An 18,505-nucleotide genomic window follows, 5' to 3' on the forward strand; every position below is an offset into this window, starting at 1 on the left:
AGCTGCAAGCTGTTTTTAGTGGAGGATTTCCTTTGCTTATGCTGTTGTACCTATTCTTAATACATTTCAAACCTTCAATGCATTTGTCATTGTTTAAAACATTGAAGTAATCCATCCATTTGTGTTTGCTTTTGCTTTGTATGAGGAATGAATGTCCAGAAACTCTTACACACATGAGACTTTTAAAGCGAATTTTAAAGTAGTGTATTTCCTGGTGATATTTTTTTCATCTACATATATATGTGAGAGTTGTCACTTTTGTCAGCTTTCTTAAGGTGTTTTTTCTCTCCAGATGTAAAACCACCAGCTCATTCATTGTGTTATTACTGTATTCAGTGTTTTCCCATTGTATTTGTGTAAGTTTAAGAAATCAATAACGCTTTGGAACTTTTTCTATGGATAAAATTGAATAATATTTCTTATGCTACAGTTAATTAACCACAGATTTCAAATTAATTAGGGAAAAATTATCTATAATGTGGAAAACTTGGCCAAAAGTTAAGAAAGCAGTTGGGAAATGTAAGAACTACGTTGTTTAATAGGCAGTTAGTTAGCTGGCTACCCTATAAAGATTATGATCTTTGATATGTGGATCAGTTTGGTAGTGAGGCCGGCTTTTGTCACAGAAGGGGATAAGAATTTACCCTAGGAATGAACGTTTGGGAGATTCTACTTGATGTCTCTGATTCCAGATAGGAAGAACTTCAAAAAGTTAGAGTTGAGAAAACATAGGATAGTTAACATTGTATCTTGCTACGCCGGAGGTTAGCCAGCCTTTGGGAGTCTTAAAAGTCATAAAAAGAGATAGATGACCATTCTTTCTGTCTGTTTGGCTGTGTAAATCTTAAAACAAAATGAAACAGACCCACTAGATTTTAACACTTGGGTTTTTTTTCTAAAGCTGTAAACTTGGATGGGCTATTTAAAAAGTTGACCTGCCAGTTACTTCCCACACAAATAGGTATTTTCTCTCTGGCAGGCAATTCTTGTTTCTCTGAGAGACCCTGTAGACAAGAAAATTGATAGTACTATTAAAAGGGTTTGTGATTACACTGCAGGACAAATATCCATAGTCAGTCACAACTTATAGTTGGCTTGGGCATTGCCAGAATGAGTCACAAAGCTCCAGCGGGAATCCAGCTGTCATAGGTAAGAGATTATTTTGTGCTTTAAGGAAAGCTGTTGCACGGTGGCAGCTAGCACTGCACTTTTTGCATGGTGTATCTTCTGCTCTACTGACATGGGTTGACCAGTGTGGGCAGGAGGAACTTGCTGTGGAGAGACCTTAAGAGAAAGGTGAGCCCCAGGCAGATGAGGCTGCTGGACACCAGCGTAGTGTGAGCAGATACAGGCATGGGTGTGGGAGCTGGGGTGCACCCTTAAAGAACGCAGGAGCCGCAAAGCGATTCGCTGTGCCACAGATTGCTGGGCTTATTTCCCTCTGGGGAAGTCTTTGCAAGGCAAAAATATTTAGCTGTCAGGCAGACCTATGTCTGGTTCATGAATCTGGTTTGGTATTACTAGTATTAGAATTTCCACCAAGTACATCTCTTCCTAAATGTTTCAGGTGCTCTTACAGTGATAATTGTATCTTACAAAACATACTGAAATGAAGGAGAGTATCCTAGCAAGTATGCATTGAAACAATGGAAACACTGCGATACCTGTGCTCCCGAGCCTATTTCGGAACTAAAAGAAGACTTAGTTGCTGTTCTTAAATCAAGAAGCAAAGGTTGAATGTTCTATTTTCTGAGCTTGAGTTTCCTTAGGTAGGTCCAGATTGGCTTTCAGCATCTTGAACAGGTTTTTCTTTTGATACAATGACAGAAAAGTACATGAATGGAGAGCTGGTTGGTTAAGTAATAGATTCTTGAGGACTTCTTTTTCCTGCTCTCACAACATTAATGTCAGAACAGCTTCTCCCTTACAGCAGCAGCCCCGTCTATCACGTCATGCTTTCTTCACGTACATGACTTCAGTGTTTTGGTATAGTTCAGTATATACCTTTCTGTGATTACTTCTTGTTTTTGGGGTGTTTATTATATACTGTCAAAATTACTGGTCATGTGCATCTCTTTCAGGCATGGCATATTTTCGTTGACACTTTCCATGCTACTCCTAATAAAAGCATAGGTATAATTCTGCATTTAGCGATTTAGAAAAAAACAAGCAGTGAAAAAATAGTTTAATGTAGTTGGGGGGTCTTGAATTCAGAGGATGGTTTTGTATTATAAGATTTTCATATCAACAGCATAAACAGAGCATTTTGTCTCTATGAAAGAAATGCACTTTTTCCTCTATTGCTAGTGCGCTGAAGTAGTATTGTGATCTTATTCTTTTGTTTATCATGTTTCTGTGTAGATGGACTCTGAAGTTCTTGTATCAGTTCTGGATTGGATGCAGAGGCAGGCATTTTTACCTCTTAATTGGCTTTCTGCATGATGGTGCACTAGTTAGAAATGGGGTGAAAATTATGGGTGAGGTTTTTTGTTTTGTTTTGCAAAGATTTAGAATTTATGAATAGAATTTGGCTAACCTCATGCTATGGTAGAACTTGCTGTCTTACTCTAGTGGCTATGAGATCCACTGCAGCTTTTGGCTGAAAGAAAAAACGTGATAGTTAAGCTAGGTGTTACAGAAATTTAAAGGAATGTAAGCTAGTAACAAATATCAGATCAGCAAGCTTTTGAACCATTCCATATCATTCAGTCCTATAAATTTCATGTTAGTTACATTTCAATTCTGCTATGTAGGATGTTTATATTAAATGTTATACAACTTACCTAAAGGGGAAAGTACCAAATGTTGCCAATTGAGCAGTAAGTGAACAAAACCAGTAGAAATAAGGATAATGCCTGTTTATGTATTGTGAAAGCTCAGCTTCGTTTAATTAATTTCTGATGCTTTTTATCCTACTGGCTTAGTATGTTTTAATATGAGCTGTCCCAGTCTATTAAATCTTTGTGTAAGTGCAAAGAAAAAAGTATGGCTTGTCCAGACTTGCCTGTAATTTTTTTTTTTTTAATGAACAAATAGGTTCTGTTGATGAATATTGGGTATGGAAATGTCATTTTAATGTTATAAACAAGAGATGTCTTGGAAAGTTGTACAGCTTAATGCTGGGGTAGGGGGGATGGTGGGTTTTGCTGCTGCCTGGGGAAGCAGTTGAACCATCACTCAAAACTTTCAAGTTGGTGAGGAATTCCCTGTATTTGGCAAAGTAGTTCAGATACCTAAGAGGATATAATTACAAAATGCAATCATACTGCTGGTACGGGCATAACCTTGCAGGAAAAGGCATACAAAATATCTGCAGTCAGTCTTAGTTTTGTGAAATATTTTAATCAGAAACTTAATGTAATGAAAAGATGGAGGACTCGGACTTCTTAATGATGTTTTAATTTTAACTTTAGACATGTTTTTTGATCGGTTTGGTTCTTGGAACTGCTTGCTTGTTGAAAGTAGGAACTCATTCAAAATGAGCTCACAGCTTTGGAGGCCCAGATTGCCACCAGCTCCAGAAGGCTCACTTGTTTTGTAGTGCTACAGATTTTTCCGTAGAACTGATTTGAGCAAAGTCATAAATCTGCTGCAGCACATGTTTTCCTGTGAACACATCAAAGCAGCAGCAGCGATTGTAACTTTTCTGTTGAAATAGCTAGTTTTTTGAAGATTGAGTGTTATCTCTGTGCCATTCAGAGAATTTGTCTTATAAAATTACAGTTGTCCTTGCTAATGGTGAGCTCTTCTCATTATCATTTTGAAACTCTCCCTTTTAAGTTTGGTACATCTTTACCACAGAAGATAAACTGTAGCGTTCCTTATATTTTGAATAACTTGGGATGCTACAGTTTTTATTGCAGCCCCTGAGAGAATCCATAGTTATGGGACATAGTAAGTTTGCAAGGATTTCTGCCATTTTCCACTGTAGCATATTACATACTGAGAGGCCGGTTTTATTATGCTTTCTTGCACCTTTTTGCTTTGAAACGCTTGTGCTACTGCAAGTTTGACAAATCTGAAAAAGCTGCTGGGAAATGCCTTCAAGACTTTTCATTCAAGCTTTGTAGAATTCTGTATCCAAGTCATTTAACTGAAGAAAAAAACAAGATTAAAAAAGGTCAGGTGTATATGAGATCCAAATACATATGAGGACTCTCTTCATTTGTTTATGGAGCTGGACTTGTTATCCTCATCTGAACTCAGACTTTCATAAAAGGAAAACATTGGCAGAAGGGTTGTGGATGGTTGTTACTGAGATTTCTAGGGGACTAAGTTGGAATACAGGTAACTTAGATTTCTGAAGAGTACGCGGACCGGACAATAATGACAAAGTTTTTGCTCATTTTCTGTCTTTACTGTTATCATGTGCTGATTTGATCGAGAATACCTTGTCAAACTCAGTTGCTCAGAAGCTAATACATCAGGGACCAGATCTAAAATGGCTCAGAGAGCTAATTTTCTGTCGTGACACTGTTCTGCCTTGGAAGCTGCATTTCTGAAGCTGTAAGGTCGCTGACTTCAGGGATGAAGCAGGAGAGATTTCTTTCTTGGTGCCAGAATGAAACTTTGAAATGTATTAGCTGAGCGAAATAAAGAACTCATTACCTAGTTCTTCCTTCTTCTTTGGGTAAAGACAGTAAGAAGATAGTAAGCAAATAAAAAATATTTGTAAAGGAATTGGTCTGAAGGAAGAAAGAAAAACCAAACTGATTTGCCATTCTAGTCTTCACTTATTTTTTGGGAGGCACTTTTTTAGGGTCTGGTGAAAATATGTGAGACTCCCATTGATTTGTAGTGGACTATATAGCATACTGCCTTAGTGCAATAAAGTTTTCTGTCATAGCTAACACAAACTGGTTGGAAAACCATTACATCTGCAAATACATACATTTTGCGAAGATTATTGTGTAACATGTCCCCTCCCTCTTTTATAAGAAAAGTGCTCTTCGTCTTATATATGTAGGTTGGTCTGGGGTTCTTAAACCATTTTGGACTGATTTCTCAGTCTGAAATGAACTCTCTGATTAATTATTAGTTATAAATTATGTTTAGGTCTCATTGTATTTCATTGCTTTCATCTTACTGCAGGCTCACCAGATAGAAGAATTTAATTGAGTACTTGGGCTTTACTCATACACTATCAGTTGGCGTTTCATAACCATTTCTGACCAATAGCAGTAATTTTTGTTGTGTTCCCTGCTTGTAGAAAAAGAATTCTGGTTTCTGTTTGGGTACGTGAGTACTTGATGGTGGCTACAGAAGAATCAAGCAGCTTGCTAGGGTAGGCAAAGGAGCCTAAAGGAAAAAGGTGAAGGATAGGTAAAGGAGCCTAAAGGTAAAACCAGTTTTTTAAGTCATTGAGTTGTTTACCATTTATTTCCCTAAAAACCTTACTGACGCAGCCTCAGAATTTAGCAAAAATGAACATTTTGCTATTATTTCTCTCAAGATTTCTCATGTTAGGATGTGGTAGTGGGAAGACTTACTGCATTTATGGGTATATCTTTGATTACTTCATGTTCAGAGGGGAGTGTTGAAGGATAGAATAAAAATACAAACCTGTAAGTTCAGAAAGACTTAATATAAGGTTAATACAAAGCTACTAATAGTGCATTTATGTGAAGAAAACTGTATAAACTTGCATTGGCACATGTAGCCATCTGTTGGAGCAGGAGGTTGATTTGGGAAAAGGGTTGAAAATATTTTTTAATCCTTATTTTTAAATGCTGTTCATATGGTTACAGAGGAGGATAGACAACAGATATGAATGAGTAACTAAGTAAAAGAATATAGAAACCACCTGTCACAGTTTCATGGGAGACTGTTTATATGCAGACACTTTTCTCCACTGTCCTGCTGGTTGCCACGGCGTCTGCGGCTAACGCTGGTCGCTGGAAGACGTGTCCTCCACACTGATACCTCTGTTTATCTGGTCCTATGTCAGCCTGCTTGGTTAAGTATAGGAACGACCCTCCTGCTTTTGGATACCGTAAATCTTGTACTAGGTTAATGGAAGCAGCAGCCCAGTTCTAAGACTAGAAGCTAGAATGCCATATGATATCCTAGTTACTTTGTAATAATGCTGAACATCAGGCAGGTAAAAGGAAGAATTCATTTGCCAGTCTTTAATAATACCGCTATAACATTTTGCAGTACAGAAATAGAGCAAAACTCCCCTTTAGATCAGCTCCATTAAGTTTCTGTCTCTTTTTATGCGTGTTACAGGCTGTCAGGATTTCTGCATGACCTTTAGCTGGGACCCTGTCCTTAAGTGGCTCCTCCTGACTACTGTTGTCACAGAACAGGATTTTGCTTTGGAGACATACAAGGGTTTTTTATACACCTGAAGTCTAATCTGAATTCTCTTCAGAATCATACCTTTTCTCCTATGAGGAGAACATCAATTTTAATGGACTGAAAACTCACTTTTCTGAAATTAAGGGGTGATATCAACAGAAAGAATATTAATTTTAGAAATGCTCAGCTTCACCTTGTCACATCCAAGGGATGCAGCATCATGTGCAGTAATTCCTGACTCCCAGGATTGTACTTGATCCAGTAATCATGCTAAATTTTAGGTGCTAGTTTAGCAGAATGTGTTACATTGCAGGTTTGGGGGAGGGCAGCAAGAAATTGTATAAGCACTGTCTATAAAAAGTTGCAGTATAATACCTAATTCTCCCTTGATTCAGGTGTTGAAACTTCTTTTTAGATTTGTAGGCTCGGGCTTCCTACTTCAGGTCTGATAATTGGCCTTTATTCACAAGCGACTTGTTTCTCACTTGGCGATTCAGCACAGACTTGTGATCTGCTCACTGAGTTCAGTGTTTCAGACAAACACAGAGAATTAGTGTCAGAACTTCCAGTTCCAAACTGCTTCCATCTGGCACTTCTGTGACCTTTTTATATTTGCATTCTTCCTTATGACAAGGACAATTGGCTTAACATCAGCTTTAACTTCAAAAATAAAATGGCCATTTTTGGAATAAGCCTTTGATATGGGCTGTGAGAGATTCTTGAGAATAAGTTTGTGCCAAGTACAGCAAGTATAATATGGTATTATTGGTTTCCCCTTTCAGTCTTAAGTCTGCTTTCAGTTATATTTGCTAATTCGTAGTAATCTTGGTATCCAAATAAAGTTAAACAAATAATACCCAAGCCTGCTCATTACAGTTCTAGAATACAGCTGAGCCTGTTACCCACAGAGGTTACCACACAAATTAAAACAGGCTATCAGGATGGGAAAAGAAATGTTTATTCCAGTATTTTTTTTTTCCTCACATCTTCCTCCCTTGTGTGATAGCTATTCTATTTCTTGTCCTTCTGTTTTTTTTTTTCTTTATTTTCCTATTTCACTCAAGTTCTCCTGCTGCTTTTTTTAAGCTGTGCCCATCAAATGTTCAAACCAAAGACCTGGTACATCAGATTACAGGGAAAGGTGAGTGTTGCAGGACATCATTTAACTTTGAGCCTGACTGGGCTGGTTGTTGCAGTAGGAAATATGACCCTGTTGATGTCTTCTAGCACTGCATGCTCTACTACACCGTTTACAGTTTTATTTATTCCCTTATCTCATCACTCATCCTTCCGTGATCTTCTTCTGTACCATGCCCCCTGCTTTCCCTACAGATAAACTCTCTTCTCGATCTGTTCATGTTAGGGTTTCTCCTTGTGGTTGCAGCAGTCTTCTGTGGCAGCTGCTGCTGACCCTTTCTTCTCAATTGAGCTAGCGACTGCTGTCAGCTGCCTGGAGGAGTTGCTAACAGCACCTGTGGCTATAACAAGCAAGAGCTGTCCCAATGCTTTGTTCTCCAAAGAGAATAATTGTCAAGATTGCCACTTCCATTTTTATTTTGAACAAAACTGCTTATAATACTCACAAACATTCCCAGATTACGTTTTATCAGTAGCAAATGTCAAATTTCAGTGCTGCTGGAATCGGCAGATGACTTCTGTAGTTCTCAATTTCCATGGTACCAAAGCGCACTGGAAAATAAAATACTTAAAAAAGGTAGTGAAAACTCATATCTAGATAGGAACTTTTTTCAGTGATAATTAATGCTGGCCTTATGCTTTTCAGCAATTCAGCTATTCAGCTGTTTGGTTAGTAGTCACTTGACTATTTATGTTTCTCTTTTTTTTTTTTTTTTCTCTAACCCATCTGTCAGCTAAATGCAAGTGCTAGGTCTTATTTGCTGTAATAATGAGATTGTTGTGCTATCTTCCAGAGGGATTTGGCTCTACAAATTATAATCTATATCTTTATAACATTTCACTTAAAAAGCCCTAGTGCTTTACAAAATTAATTAGTGCTCCCACTTTTTCCTTGAGGTAAGGGCAGGAACATTATTCTCATTGTTATCAACAGAAATATGGAATTGTAGAGAGGTTAAGTGACTTCCTTGCCTCAAGACATTCAGTAATGTTTTTTTTCCTCGTGGGGGTTAGAGCTTGGATTTCCATGTATTGGGTCCTTTCATACTTCTCCTGGAACAGAACAGATGGGAGAATTCAGATGTTTTGATTTATCAATAAAAAGTTTGGATGTTTGCTCTGGTATTTACCCAACTGACCACTTTTTCCAGGATGTACACAGTGGGAATGACTAATAAAGAACAGAAGCACCAAAATGCGGATGACAGTTTTGTGATGTTTTACATACGTCCTCATGTGCTGGATGACCAAAGTGAAAATGTTTCAGCTTTGTAGGATGTTATATCTAGGAGTTGAAAAACACGTTTAATGAGTCTTCCTAAAAGATGTCATGAGCTTTAGAGTAGTATGTCTTTACACTTCACAAACATTGATTGATTTTGTTTCTCCTGTGTGGTGGGATGTCTGGTCTGTGATGTCAAAGGTTGAGAAATGATTGTTCCTTGCTGTTGAGGAAATCTTTATTCATATGAATAAATTCCGCTGATATGGGACAACATGTCTTTTACTAAGTACCCTAACAGGTAATTAGTTCAAGGAGCATTCAGTACTTGTTAAATTTATGAACCATAAGGACTATAAATTACTTGCATCTTTTAAGTGATCACTTTCATTCTGTACATGCTATAGCTATGACTTTTGTTTAAGTAGTAAATTAGTTGATCCAGCAATCTTTGACTTTAAGAATCCTGGTAGGGGACTCTTAATTTTGCCCACAATGATGAACAGAAAAAATCTTGGGTTGAAATGGTGTCATGGTAACTAAATTTGATAAACTTTTTTTTTTTTTTACATTAATCCCAGAAGAAATTAAGGAATACTGCTTGAGGTGATGTAAGGTGTATCAAAGACACATCTATCTTTAAAAATGATTCTGTGAATGGCTATACTCATTTTTAACGGGGCATACTGTGGACTTTATGCATGGAGCAAAAAACACTTGTGAGTTCAGGCTCTTGTGATCATCTATAGAACTTCAGCAGTGATTTATTTGGGGAAAAAAGTTGCCTATCTGCAGACATTATGGTCTTGAAATATGATAAATGCTGTAAGGCTGAGGTGAGGCTCTAGGAAATTGTAGCCCAGTGAGCCTTCTTGATGTAATGATGACTAAGCCTGTTTATCCTAGAGCAGCTTCAGATCTCCTCAAACTGATTGCAGGCCTGATTAGGATGAGAGGAAGAAAGGCTGTCCCAGCTGTTTTACTGTCTTCTGGTTCTGATCAGCAAGTAAGAAAGTGGAAGAGTGTAATCTGTGCTGTGTTTCTTGTGGTTCTAAAATTGGGAATTCTCACATGTCTTTTTTTTTGGGTTCTAGGTGTATGGTAATAGTTCTTTTTACTTTAAAAATAAACAAAAAAGAACACACAGAGAAATACTAAAGAACACTTTAAAACCAGAGTGTACTAACTTTTGTGAGGCTGCTTTTTTATTTTGCTTTACATTGCCAGAGACTGTAACAGCCTAAGTAACACTGGGACTGACATGAATGTTTTGATTTGCTATATACATCTTCCTTTCTCTATTTCTGTCAAAAGTAGAGAAGAGCACTTCATGCAGTAGCAAGGTGAGTCTTTGTGCTGCAGGTTTTAAGTGTTAGATATGACTTCTATCTCATTATCTCTCTTTTTATCTTACCTTTTTAACTGAGACTGGGTAAATAATTGTGGAAAAGTTTAGAAAGCAGATGTATTTCAGTCTTTTGAGTGTGCAGAGTGAAGGAGATGTCAGGGGTGGTTCTGGTGACTGCTTGGAACGTTGTTGTGCTGCTTGGCAGCAGCAGCAAAGCACCAAGAGGAAATACAACCCTGTACTTTACGTTAGGGACCCTTACATAAGCAATGCAACTGGCGGGATGTTCATAGACAACTGTATATGTTTGACCACACCCAGGTTGGCAGGTGTTTTTTTTTTCCAATGCTGAATCCAAGGACACTCAACTGTTAGTACTGCTACCTTACTGGATAGGAACATTCATTTCTGTTTTCAAATTAAATCTTTTCCCACAATCGTTGGAGTCCTTGGATGATTTGAGTGCTGCTGTGGAAGTGGTAGGAAAGGCACTTTTCCAAACACTAACTTCAGACATGAGAAACGAGTTTCTGTAGGGCTGCGCTGTTTTCTGTGGAGAAGAACAGGACCCCTTCCAAAGGGAGATACTCAGCATTGGGCTCTAGGTTAGATCTTTTAGTATCTTGGTCTTGGAACTGAAGCAGAGATTTGGGGGATTATTCTCCTATATGTACAGTTTGTTTGTGTGAATAACGTACAGAGAACTACCTTTCTTTTGTTTTACCCTTTTTTTTTTCCGTGCAGAAGGTGTCATTTTTTGATATTAAGTCTGCTTCTGCAGCTGTTCTTGCTTACTGCTGTTTTTCATGCTTTTTCTCTGAAGTACTATTGCTGTGATTCCTGCCAGGCTGGAATTTAAGTGATAGGGAGTGGATGTAGCCTCTTTCCCATTTAATGTCTTGAGCAGTTTAACATACCCAAGGTGAGAAGCAGTGAATCAGACAGTGACTTTCTTGAGCCTTTACTGTTTTATGCATTGTTGAGAAGGAAAGTAATGTCTGCTCAAACAATCCCTGTATGACAGAGGTTTTTGGCATATTGCCTGTTACACTTGTAATAATCTATAGCTAATAAAGGTATTAAGTTGATTGGCCTTTTGTTTATCCAATTTCCTCTACAAAAGAGAGAAGGCATAAACCAAGAAAGGATTCCTCTGTTTCCCGAAGTTATTAGATCTGCTGGCAGAAATATCTGCTCTGAAAGTGATAGCAGTGACTTCATTGCATCTATTTTAAAAGTCAAGTAGCTTTCTGAAATAGTTTATACCACAGAGAGTGAACTGCATAGCACTGCTGAAACTTTTGCTTTGAATGTAGTTTTGGGGGGCGGGGTGGTGAGAGGAATACCAAATCATGGTAGATACTGCTAAAGGGGGAAAAAAATCACTTCATGTTGATGTACCTTAATGTTTTCTTGCATGATGATTGAAACTGAAAAAGCAGTTATTCAGTTAGTAATTAAGACTACTTAAAGGCTTATGCTCTTTGCTAGATAGTCATTTTTATGGCTATGAACCTGTGTCTGTTGTGACAAATACCGTGCTTTATTTGGAAAACAATCCTTAATCTCTCATGCAAAAAGAAAACTGCAAATAAGAAGCTGGTAGACTTGGTAGACATTCTCCTGACTACCAGCAAGGAACTACCATATGATAGACAGTGATCTACACTTCTAAGAGCATCTGATGTTAAGTATCTGTATATACCGTTTAAGAATCCCTTTCTTATGCAGTAAATGGAAAAATGATAAAGGTTGAATTAGTGTAATACAAAAATTCAAACTTGTGCTGTTCCTAAATGTGATCTGATCTTCCCAGTTGAATCTAAGGTCATTTTTATGGGCAAGATCTCCAAAATACCTTACGCGTCAGTCTTGTTTTAGTTGCATAAGAAGTTACTGTAAAATCAGTTCTAACACTAGCTAAGGCATGAGAACAGCAGGTCTGTGCAACTTTTGCCCAACGGCAGTAAAAGCAAGGTTGCCGTGGTAGCTTAGCTCTTGCTGAAGAAGGGAAAGCTGAAATTACCATGTGTTTAGTGCAACCTTAAGGTGTCTAATTTTGTACTTATAGCCAGTGCTCAGCACTGATGTTTCAGACTTGCTCCTTTCAGATTTTGCAGAGCAAAGTTTCAGTGTTGAATTTGGCTTTGTCTAGCAGTGAAAGAAGGTATGGTCAAACTACTAGTTAAATACTGTTTCCCTTCAGAGTTAGGACAGGTGGATTGGAAATGCATGCCTCTGGAGAATGCCTCTGGCTGTGCTGGTTTCTCAGTATGTCATGGTCAGCAGTGACTAAGGGAGAATGTTTTATTAATGTTTGTGAGCTGTTGATACATGAGTGAGAAGTGGTGAATGACCCTCAGTGATGGCGCTATAATAAGCAGTGCTCCACCGGCGCAGCAGGCAGAGGGGAGCGGGGCACAGCGTCTCGGTCTGCACTTCTCTGCAGTCTCTGTTGCTGATGGCGTGGTGCTCAGCCTGTGTGTCCGTGGCTTCCCGGAGGTGTTTGCGTTGCGAGAAGGGGACTGGTTGGTGTATGTCTTGGTTTTAGTCCTTCGAAAGTTTCCAGTTGGCTATTAGAAGATTGTTGTGGGCATTTTTTTATTCTACTCCGGATTCAAACAAGTGACCTGAAGGTGAAAGTGTGTCCCCTGAATATCTAATTCCAAACTGCTACTGCTTCCACTAGGGAGATCATCAGTAGTAACTGATGTGTTGCAAATATGTGAGTGGTGGGGTTTTATTGTTTGTTTGTTTTTTTTTTTTTAATGCAACGCTTGCTTAGCCCATATTAGAGTTAGACAAGGAGATAAATTTTCCGGTGGAAAAAGAAACAAGAAACAGCAGTCACGGCATCGTTATCTCTAGTATATTTATAGCTGTGGATTGCAAACATGCAGCCAGCTACAGGTGGCCTTTGGTAATTGGAAAGGAAGACAAGTACAGCTTCTGAACCTTTTCTCCCTACACTGTGGCCCTGTTTTCTAGATCATAAGATCCTGGAGACTGAGGAATACTTCTTCTCATTTTCTGTTTTATTTGTATCTGTGTTGATAAAGCAAAATGAAAGTGTTGCTGACAGTTTACATTATGTCAGACCATCTTCGCTGATAGCAAGCATTATATGAACATGGATCTGGAAAGGACATGTGAGTGCATGTCTGCACGTGCAAGTTGTTTGAGGAAAAAGAAGCCAATTAATTTTACAAGAAGGCTAATAAAAAATTCTTTATGCAGCAGTTCTTTATCTTTTCTCTTGGAAGTAACTGAGATATACCAGAATTATATAATTGCTGTAGTTTTGGCTAAGGAGGATATCCTCATTTGGAATGAAGAGGACTTGTTCCTTGTCTCAGTTAAAAGTTGGATGAGTGGGAGAAACCACTGTAATGAGAAGAAATGTGGACTCTTGTAAAGCCTGATTTGTAATGGTAGTAATATCTGTCAATTGGAGTTGAACTCATGTATGACAGTTTGGCCAGATGGTACTGTGCAGCAAGTGTACTTTAATTATTCAAAGTATGGAAGAAATCTTTGATCCATTGTTACAGTGGATCATTAAAACCACACCATATCAAAACACAAGGTATAATCACCCGTTACTTCTAGGAACAATTAAAATAAATTGGATTTCAAGGCACAGAATTCTGCAGAGGAAACTGCAAAGAATAATTTATTGGAAGAGGTTTGTATTGGAGATGCTTTGGGTTATGGGAGAAGAGTCCTGTTTAAATACTTTATTAATACAGCTGTTTGACATTTGACCCATTTTATGACTGCAAGTTTTCAAAGATGCTTTGAGTGTATGTGCTTAAATGGAACATTATGTTTGTTTAATTATATGTATGTGAATAGTACAGTTGATAGCAAATTAATACTTTCTACCCTTAAATACTTGCAAATTATCTTTGAAAAATTATATTGTGGGTTCTTTTGATTTGCCTTATGATTTAAGGAGCCTCTAGGGTCTGCTTGTATCACAATTTATAGCTTTTCCCTGTAGCCACGAGAGCTAAAATTATTCCTTTTCTTCCCAAGTGAAAGTTGAATCTCTAATGGCTGAATACAGAAGCTGAGGCTCCAGCAAAAGAAAAAAGAAAAAAACCCCTACAATTGTATGGTTTTAACAAATGTCTTATAAATTAGAATATATTAAGACCAAATATATAAAACTATGTAGCTGGAATATTGAGACTTTCTGTTCTGCTCTTTTCTTCTGAACTAGCACTAGTCATGTTTTGGTAGATTGGGAAGCAAGTTAAAGTTTGCCAGACTTTAAAGTTTGACAGACTCATACTTCACAGTAAAGAAGAATTGAACTTCTGTGCTTTAGTGTGCTATTCAGCTGTGCTCTCACATTTCAGTGCCTGTGAACTGATTTACTGATTTGATTTTCTGAAACATATGGTGATAATAACAATAACACTGTATGAGCGTTATTTAAAAAATACAATAATACACTGGTATTGGTTCTTTGGCAGGCCAGCACTGAAGTTCACGCACAAACTACCATCATTTATTTAAGTTTAGTCTCATCCAATTTTAAACAAATGGAAATCAATACTGCTTGCAGATATCAGTCACTAGATTGGAGAAAGAAGTGAAGTGGCACTGTTACAAAGAGCAGCCTGTAGAAGTTGAGAAAAAATACACACACGTATGAATTCTGTGCATGCTCCTCTTCTGTCTTTCTTTTCCAGGATCTTTTAGTACACTGTGCAAGTGTGCGCTTTTTATTGATACAACTGTTAGTGTGAGACCACTATGTAAAATGCATGTGTAGTTTGCAGTCATAAAATTGGAATAGAAAATGAATGCTTATGGAATCCAGTGCCTTTTTGATGCTGAAATGTGGATTGATATGCACTTTAAGCCTGCTACAGTCAACGAATGCTGTTTTTTCCTTTCAGATATGTGTCACAAAGATGTCTACACGGAACTGCCAGGGAATGGATTCAGTGATCAAACCTCTGGATACAATTCCTGAGGATAAAAAAGTCAGGGTTCAGAGGACGCAGAGTAGTTTTGATCCATTTGAGAAACCAACTAATCAAGTGAAGAGGGTTCATTCAGAGAACAATGCTTGCATTAACTTCAAAACTTCATCTGCAGGGAAAGAATCACCTAAAGTTAGACGGCATTCCAGCCCTAGCTCTGTAAGTTCATAATACCGATATCTGTACGTGTACTAGATGATGGAATAAGTAACACTGAATACATGTTTTCTCTCTTACGATGGAACTGAATACTTGAAACAAGAAGCTTAGGGCTGCTACTAAAAGTGTTTTACATATATATTTATAGTGTTTTACTATAAGATATAAAGTGTGTGTGCACACATACATACATATGTATATATAAAATATGAAAATAAAACTTGAGAAAATAATATATTTTGAGATTCCTCTCAGATATTAGCTAGTGTATCTCATAGGGTTTCTAAGCATTTTGCTCTCCTGATTCTGGTAGGGCATTACAGCTTCTGCATATTTTGCAGAGGATTGTTTATTTGTAAAGAGGAAGTTTAGGAAACCACATGAATTGCTCCTCAATTTTTAGATTTAGGTTTTAGAGAAACGTCAAAAAAAAATTGGACAGATTTTATTTACATTTTAAAATGCTCTTTTAAAAATCAAATAGTAAAAATGCATTTTTTCCTGTCATAAACAGTGTGTCTGTGTTTGTGTGTGTCTGTCCGTCCATGTCCATCTGCGTGTGCACACGCAAAAAAAGCTGAGAAGGATTTGGTGATATTACCATTTTTGTTTTTTCTTTAGTACTTTGAAAGAAACTAGATAAATAAAATGTCATATCTTTTATGAAAAATGCCCGGTCAGATTTTCTCCAGGAGACCTCAGAATTATTGAAAAACTTATTTCTGTTATGCTTTGGCAGGAAAAATCCATAATAATGTGACCTTTGAGTTGAAGATTACAGATCTAAGCAGAATGTATGTAATACTTCAGATCTTAGTTGGCATGAAAAGAATTTAAAAGGTTGATTGTCTCTCTTTTCTTTTCTTTTTTTTTTTTTCTCCTCTATCTTCTGGACATCATCTGACCTCTGTACAGAAATTTGACTGAATTCTGTCTAACTTTTAAAAAGAAATGCCAGAAATTTATTTTCTGTTGATGAGCTTTGTTTAACCCATGTGAACTTAGCAGATAAGATGTCATGCCTCTAGGGGACTGCCCTTTGTAGAAAAGGTTACATTTTAAAATGTAACCATCTGTAGCAAAAATAAATTTGCTTTTCCATCATCATATCATGTTATATATCTGCTGCCAAAGATGTCTCCTGCATGTTCCAGATCAATCCATAACAAGAGAGTTCTTAGTGAATGTTTAACAGTTATAAAGCTATTACAATCACCAAGGCAGGATTCTGTTTTTCTCGGATTGTTTTGGAGGGAGTTGTTTGGTGCAGGCACTTCAGCCTCTGTATATTCAATATGCTACATGTTATTCAGACCTCTTTTCTTAATAACATGTTCTAAAATAAAACTTGGGTCTTTTTAGAAGGTGAGAAGTTTGGTGCCTTACACAATTTGTAGCTTTTTTACTTGTGTGTGATGCCTGTTTATTGTTTGGCACCACAATTGTCAATTTAAATGAATTTATTTGAAAGTCCTTTCTCATGATTTTTTTCTTTGTGGTATTAGCTCATTTCCCATCTCTGCTGTTTTTGTCTTGTTCCTCTTAGAAACTATTACTAATTTCTGTGAATGCTTTACATACTCCTTTCTATTAAAACTGAAGGCTTTTGTTTGCTTTTGCTTCCAGAATTTTGAAGCAGACTTGTTTTGACACCTTGACAGTCTTGTTCTTCTTTCCCAGAGGGCCCATGCAGTCTCCAAGGATCCCAGTGTTTTCCCGTACAAATGATACTAATGCTTCCTTTGCTTGTACACGGCTTGTTAGAGCCCTAGCTAAACAAACATTTTTGCTAATCTTCTCTTACACAGAGTCACACAGACTTGGTGGGGGCTTCTCCTATGTTGAAGTAGATGCATAGTAATTTCCTGAAATGCAGTTCTGATTTTTTAACTTCTTGTACTTCTCCCTGGTTTACAGAGCTCTGTTCTGTGAAGTGGCTTCTTTTCCGCTGCTTCAAGGCAGCGTGAGTCATTTTTTACTTTTCCTCACAAACAGCGCTCATAAAAACACCTGAGGGAGAATAATTTATAGTATAATGATAGTATCTGTGTCAATGAAGAAGAAAGAGAGAAACTTCACAGCAAAAGGCAGTGGTGGCCTCTCTGCTGGTCACAGGTCATGGGGGTCCCAACAGGCTGACCTTGCATTCAGACGTCCATGGCAGAGACGCCATCAAGCCAGCTCTTCCCTTCCCCCAGCGCCTGGACATATTGCCTCAAGCACATTTCATGGAGCATCTCTCCGTATGGTTGGGTGCAGGAATTCATCATTCTCTGGTTTTGAATTACACATGAATTGACTAAGGAAGCGTTTTTGGTTTCATTTTCTTCTAGCCTGTCGCGGCCCAAAGGGAGTCGTTCAGGACGACCTCCCTCCCCTTGGGGCCAAACGACCAAGTTCGTGATGCCCTTGGACTGAATTAAGGTGAAACGACACCAGCCAACCAGTTTTAAGATTTATTAACACAAAGATAAGGCATGTGGTCAAATAGGATCAGCTAGCTAGACAAGTCCCGTGCCTCACATTTCAAACAGATTCAACAAAGGAGAGGGAAAAAGAGAGAAAAGAGAGAGAGAGAAAGAAAAGATATCACCACCTGTGGATCCAGCATTGTCCTGTTGGTCCTCTTCCTTTGGGAGTCTCAGCAGTGGGGGGGGGGGACTTCCGTCTGGTGGTAGGTGGGTCCTCTTCACATGGCTCGAGTTGGGTACCTCCGAAGAGGGACCCCGAACAAAGAAATCCCTGGACAATTATACCTTCCAATCTAAGCTCTCCACCCCTTACGCGTTAGTTTGGACCAATAGTAATTTTCTGGGTCTGGGGTCTCCTGCTCCTTATTGCATCTCATCGTTGTTCCTAGGCAGGCTGTTTTCTGCTGCAGTTTCTTCCACAGGTGTGTCTCCATTCCTCGAGTTCTGCTATTGTCTCTCAAGGTCCTGACAAAGAGTTGGTAACTCCAGCAATTAGCACTGTTTCAGATGCAAATTGCTGGTAACTCCCTTATTGTTCCCGCCTGCACCAGCTCTGGGGCCCTTTCTCACCGTACTAGGGAGTGTGGCCTAAGGCTTCAGCAAATTTAGCCACTCATGCCAAGCAAGTTTTATAGAAGTTGTGCTAAAAAGGGACAGTAATTTACAGTCCAGATCCCAAAGTCTCTGCCCGATTGTGGTCTCGTTCAGTGCAGGCTCAGTGTGTCCCGGGTGGTCGCAGGGAGACCATCTCGGGGGTCGCAGCAGCCCAGTCCTGTTTCTGCCAGGGACAGATGGCTTGTTCGTGGTTATGGCCTGCCTGCACCCCATGCACCAAGAAATCTTTAAGGCAAAAAGATTCATTCATCGGTCT

General features: G+C 38.3%; 1 protein-coding gene across 4 annotated transcripts in view; it reads left to right on the forward strand.

Annotated features, from left to right (window-relative positions):
* CDK14 (cyclin dependent kinase 14) overlaps positions 1 to 18,505 on the forward strand; it is a 330,859-nt gene that overhangs the window by 66,404 nt on the left and 245,950 nt on the right. For 3 of the 4 annotated variants that reach the window (XM_064506050.1, XM_064506048.1, XM_064506051.1), the window contains one exon: positions 14,918 to 15,163. The exons of the other annotated variant lie outside the window; for it this stretch is intronic. In XM_064506050.1, coding sequence (XP_064362120.1) covers positions 14,918 to 15,163 — 246 coding nt within the window. The remainder of the gene's footprint in view (positions 1 to 14,917; positions 15,164 to 18,505) is intronic. 4 annotated transcript variants of the gene reach the window in all.

This window comes from Dromaius novaehollandiae, chromosome 2, assembly GCF_036370855.1.
Source record: "Dromaius novaehollandiae isolate bDroNov1 chromosome 2, bDroNov1.hap1, whole genome shotgun sequence".
Taxonomy (NCBI): Eukaryota; Metazoa; Chordata; class Aves; order Casuariiformes; family Dromaiidae; genus Dromaius; species Dromaius novaehollandiae.